Consider the following 6,000-nt stretch of genomic DNA (forward strand, 5'->3'; position numbering starts at 1 on the left):
GGGCGGCTTACAACTCAAAGGGGGGGGGGAAACAAACATTTAACATGTAAAACAATACATAATTAAAAGCACAACATTCATACCATTCGGGTGGGTTACAGTCTTTAGCCCCAGGCCTGATGGGATAGCCAGATTTTAAGGGCTGTGCGGAAAGTCTGGAGGGTGGTGAGGGTACGAATCTCCACGGGGAGATTGTTCCATAGGGTCGGAGCTGCCACCGAGAAGGCTCTCCTCCGCGTAGTTGCCAGTCGGCATTGACCGGCAGATGGAACTCAGAGGAGGCCTAGTCTATGGGATCTAATCGGTCGCGTGGAGGTAATTGGCAGTAGGCGGTCTCTCAAGTACCCAGATCCACTACCATGAAGGGCTTTATGGGTGACAAGTAGCACCTTGAAGCGTATCCGGAGATCGACAGGTAGCCAGTGCAGCTCGCGGAGGATAGGTGTTATGTGGGTGAAGCGAGGTGCACCCACAATCGCTCGCGCGGCCGCATTCTGGACTAGCTGAAGTCGCTGAATACTCTTCAAGGGCAGCCCCATGTAGAGCACATTGCAGTATTCCAGCCTAGAGGTCACAAGGGCACGAGTGACTGTTGTGAGAGCCTCCCGGTTCAGGTAGGGGCGCAACTGGTGCACCAGGCGAACCTGGTCAAATGCCCCCCTGGTCACAGCTGACAAATGGTGTTCAAAAGTCAGCTGTGGGTCCAGGAGGACTCCCAAGTTGCGGACCCTGTCTGAGGGGTGTAATGTTTGACCCCCCAGCCTGAGAGATGGAACACTTGCCGAATTAATGGGAGGGAAACACAACAGCCACTCGGTCTTATCTGGGTTGAGCACAAGCTTGTTAGCCCTCATCCAGTCCCAAACAGCTTCAAGGCCCTGGTTCATCACGTCCACCGCTTCATTGAGTTGGCACGGGGCGGACAGATACAACTGAGTATCGTCCGCATACTGGTGGTATTTTATCCCGTGCCGCCGAATGATCTCGCCCAGCGGTTTCATGTAGATGTTGAAAAGTAGGGGGGACAAGACCGAACCCTGCGGCACCCCATATGTTAGGGGCCTAGGGGTCGATCTCTGCCCTCCAACTAACACCAACTTCGACCTGTCCGAGAGGTAAGAGGAGAACCACCGCAAGACAGTGCCTCCCACCCCCACCTCCCGCAGGCGTCGCAGAAGAATACCATGGTCGATGGTATCGAAAGCCGCTGAGAGGTCAAGGAGAACCAGGATGGAGGCGTGGCCTCCGTCCCTGGCTCTCCAGAGGTCATCGGTTTTTGGAGGTCAAGTTTTTGGAAGAGGGCTGGTACCTAGTTTAGCAACAATTCTGACCGGTAGCATCAATGGAGTCATCAGTAGCTCTGTTCCTCCTTACAGAATCATAGGAGATGGAGGAGATCTCAGAGACAGGTCATCTGGTCCATCCAGGAATCCATTGTTAGTGTACCTTCTCTCTCATACAGCACAGTCAGTCGGGTTCCTTTGTCTGCCACAACGGCAACTCTCTTTGTTTTACCAGCTCTGTTTCTTTCCCCAGATGCTCAGTCAGGCTTCCAAAAACACTGTAAGGGAATTAAAAAGAAAATTACTAATACAGTGTTCATCAACGAATCTGAGGTTGCCTTTTATTGATCTAGATCGGGGGTGTCAAACTCGCGTTGTCTCAGCATCGTCACATGACATATCACAACTTTTTCCCCCTTTGCTAAACTGGATGTGGGTGTGGTCAGCACGTGAAGCATCTGGCCCATGGGTGGCAAGTTTGACAGCCCTGATCTAGATCATGTCTAAATCTGAAAAAAGGGGCAGATAGGGCAGTGACCACATTAGAAGATTTGGGGGTTCAAGTAATGTTAGACTTTTTTCCATGCTCAGCTTGGGTGTTGGATGTTTAATATTATAATAACTAAAATTCACTGATAGATAAGAGAGATTTTATAGATAAATAGAGGATGGATGGACGGATGGACGGACGGACACACACACACAGAGCTATATAGAGATGGATGGATGGATGATAGAGAGATGTATACAGACATGATGGATGTAGATAGATTAGATGATAGATAGCTAGATAGATGGATAGATGGATAGATAGATGATAGATAGATAGATGATAGATAGATAGATAGATAGATAGATAGATGATAGATAGATAGATAGATAGATAGATAGATAGATAGATAGATAGATAGATAGATAGATAGATAGATAGATAAAGAGGTTATAAATGATAGGAAATTATGCAACATTTTGCAAATTATGAAAAATGTAAAATAAAAAAGGATGTTTGCCCAATTTTTTCTGTGTAGAGGATACTATTATTCTTGATGTGTATTGAATCAGTTTACTAAAGCACAGCCTCTAGTTATTAGATATCAGCACTACCCTGAAGCACCGAGAGGCTTGGTGGTATAGTGGTTAGAGTACAGAACTGCAGGCTACTTTTGCTGACTGCCAGCTAACTGCAATTTGGCAGTTCGAATCTCACCAGGCTCAAGGTTGGCTCAGCCTTCCATCCTTCTGAGATCGGTAAAATGAGGACCCAGATTGTTGGGGGCAATAAACTGACTCTGTAAAACCGCTTAGAGGGCTGTAAAGCACTGCGAAGTGGTATATAAGTCTAAGTGCTATTGCTATTTGGGGGTTCCAGATGGTAGATAGCCTCAACTTGGTGCTCATGGGGTCCTCACTGTATATGGTGGTAGGCGAGGGGTTCCAATGAATCTGGCTGGCTGTTTCCCCTTCGTGGCTGACCATTCTCCCCTCACCTTCTCTCCTTAGGTTCAGAAAGCCATGAAAGAGAATCTAGCTGCTGTTGAAGACAATTTTGCCAACATCAACTCACGGGTACAGAAGCTGGCCAAATAAACCTCCTCTAACAGAAAAGGCAGGGCGGGAAGGTTTGCCCCCACTCTTGTAAAACACACACTAATTGCTCTGTCCTCTCCTTACCTTCGTCCCTTTTTTTGCACATTCATAGCAGGGGTTGAACCTTCCTACGGGCCAGGGGACTCAGTGCTTCTATGTTAAAAGGCAGCTGGACCCCTCCCCCCTTCCAATGTTTCCCTGTCCTTGAAGGCTGCTGATTGCAGAGGGGAAAGCTGCACTCCCTGCTTGAATGGGGGGGAGCTCTGTCCCAGTGAGGGAAGTCATCCTTTGGCCCATTCCTCGAGGAAGTCATGCTGCCTCTTTGTGGCCCGGAAGGAAGGGCCTTTTACATGGAAAGGCGTCTTATGTTCTCAGCATGGGAGTTGAATTGTGTTGTATAATTATTTTCTGTCATTAAACTCTGATGCTTACTGCTTTGTGCTGTAGTCTTTTAAAAAAAAAAAAGTTGAGCCATAAATCAGTGGTGGGATTCACAATTTTTTACTACCGGTTCTGTGGGTGTGGCTTTATGGGCATGGCAGGGGAAGGTTACTGCAAAATCCCCATTCCCTCTGCACCCCACTAACCTGCTTTCCAGCTCCATTCTCCTGTTCAGGGCAACAAAAGAAGATCGGCTGTGAGGCATCTGGGGCGGGGCCAGCCTATTTGCTAGTTCTCCGAACTACTCAAAATTTCTGCTACCAGCTCTCCATAATCTGTCAAAACTGGCTGAAGACCACCTCTGCATAAGATCTAATGAATCTCTCGCCATCTCGCCTTCAGATGATTTGTTATATTCTCATCTGTTTTCATCAGGGATTAAACTCTCCTTTGCTACTACGAGGCCTAGGGTGGCGTATCACTAGATATCAGTGGGTGACTAAGCAGCAAGGCAGTTCTGAAGGGCCTGCCTGGGAGTATCCTGGTAGGTCAGAGAGGGTGGGGGTGGGGGATTCTCTACTTCATTGTCTAAAGTTGGGCTGTATGAACTTGCCATCTGGCTTTGCACGGGGTTAATGAGGCCTCACATTCTTGTCTTCCCTCTGGGGAACGCAGCAGCTTTAGGGGCCCGGAATGCCTTGAAGAAGTGGGCCTCGTGTGCATCCATGAAGGAAGAGCTTTTGGCCTGTCGCAAATGGGTGCTTTCTTTTGCAACGTAATGCCACCATTTCTGAAGAGCCCTCAGAGCTCTTGGTGTATCAAATCTATACAAAGCACCAGAAGCAAAGTAAATCTTTTAATCCCAAACGCACAAATCAGCCTCCTTAGATTTCTGCCTGCCACATGTAATGTCAGTATCTTCAAGAAAATAAGACCCCGCATCTTCCCTCTCGGCTTCCCTCCTAGCAGTTACTGTATAGTGTAGTAGTGGAATTCAATTTTTTTTTACTACTAGTTCTGTGGGTGTGGCTTGGTGAGCGTGGCATGGCTTAGTGGGTGTGGCTTGGTGGGCGTGGCAGGGGAAGGATACTGTAAAACCTCCATTCCCTCCCCACTCCAGGGGAAGGTTACTGCAAAATCCCCATTTTCCTCCCGATCAGCTGGGACTCAGGAGGTAGACAATAGATGTGGGCGGGGCCAGTCAGAAGTGGTATTTACTCGTTCTCCAAACTACGGTACTCAAAAGTTTCCGCTACCGGTTCTCCACAACTGGTCAGAACCTGCTGAATAACACCTCTGGTATAGTACATATGGATACCCCTTAGAGATACTGAATTGTAGTGAATGTTATAGAAATGCAGCTACCAGACTAGTTTCTAAGATTTTTCTAGGTTTCCAGTATTTTTGTATAATTTAGCAGCTTCTTCCGGACTGATACTCCACTGAGCTTTGAAAATCAAAGCATTTGGAAGATTTGTTATCAGATACCACTGGAGAAAGGGAAATCTTGTCTTGAATTTTTATAGATAACTTAAGAATCAACTCAGGTAGTTTGTTCACTGAACTTTGCCCCCCCCTCCCTCCGGTTTTCCTTCAGGTAGTATTTTGACATCTAGAAGCCTGCAATTACATCGATCACATTGCCCTAGTAGTCAAATATCTGTGCGGGGGAGGGGGTATTTTTGTATATGTGGATCAAACTATCGGTAGTTCATCTCCTTTTAGGGATAGAACAGTAGCCAATGGAATGCTATCCAATTTGTATAGATAAGGTGAACTGGGAAATATCTGGTTGAAATCCAGGACAGTCTATACTGGCTGTTATAAGAACCATCCCACAGCTTTTCCCTATTGCATATGTTGAACCAGTGGTGGGATTCAAAATTATTTACTACCGGTTCTGTGGGTGTGGCTTGATGGGTGCAGCATGGCAGGGGACGGATACTGTAAAAACTCCATTCCCTCCCCACTCCATGGGAAAGTTACGGCAAAATCCACATTCCCTCCTGATCAGCTGGGATTTGGGAAGCAGAGAATAGATGGGGACGGGGCCAGTCAGAGGTGGTATTTATCGGTTCTCCAAACTACTCAAAATTTCCACCACTTGTTCTCCAGAACTGGTCAGGACCTGCTGAATACCATCTCTGTGTTGAACAAAGAAAAAAAATGATTAAGCAAATAAAAAAAAAATCCAGTACAGGGAAGAAAAAACAAAATTTGGTTGGAACTGTTGAAGAGATGGTCAGTGAGCATGATTTATCTTGCATAAATAACCTGTCTCACTTTCTCAAGGAGCTGGAATTAGGTAGCATTTTTAGGTGTCAAAAAGTCTCCTTTTAGCGCACTTAGCTAATTTGCTACTGCCGCTTCCATGCTTCTAATGCAAGCCAATGCTTGGCTGACAGAAGACAAGGAGATCTCGCTATTATCATGATCTCAGGAGGTGAGCTCAGTCAGGCAATTTAGTAATGCTGCATTACCTAATGCGTTTGAAGTATCATTAGTCATGAAGCAAAGAATTTCTAATTTAATGCTAGTTCTGAATGAGAATTGAAAGATGCGCAATGCAGGGAGGCAGCTGCCAATCTGCAAACCACCTGCTTGTTATTGCTTGTTAAGGTTGCCTGCCCAGTAAGGCTGTTTTCTTTGAGACAAGGCAGTTCCAGCCTCTTCCCCCATCCTAAGTTAAGAATATAGTCCTGTTCCAAAGCTAGAGTTTCAGCTGCCCAAAAACAATCGCATCCAGCTG

General features: G+C 46.5%; 1 protein-coding gene across 1 annotated transcript in view; it reads left to right on the plus strand.

The window, feature by feature from the left end:
* The window catches only part of DCTN2 (dynactin subunit 2), a 57,594-nt gene extending 54,293 nt beyond the window's left edge, over window positions 1-3,301 (plus strand). Inside the window, exon 14 of the mRNA XM_087710593.1 lies at window positions 2,784-3,301. Within this exon, the coding sequence (XP_087566719.1) occupies window positions 2,784-2,870 (87 nt within the window). The 3' untranslated portion in view covers window positions 2,871-3,301. The remainder of the gene's footprint in view (window positions 1-2,783) is intronic.
* The last annotated feature ends 2,699 nt before the right edge of the window (window positions 3,302-6,000 follow it).

The sequence above is a fragment of the Thamnophis sirtalis genome, unplaced genomic scaffold (genome assembly GCF_051295495.1).
Source record: "Thamnophis sirtalis isolate CommonGarterSnake01/CBP01778 unplaced genomic scaffold, rThaSir2_p1.2 scaffold_3, whole genome shotgun sequence".
NCBI lineage: Eukaryota > Metazoa > Chordata > Lepidosauria > Squamata > Natricidae > Thamnophis > Thamnophis sirtalis.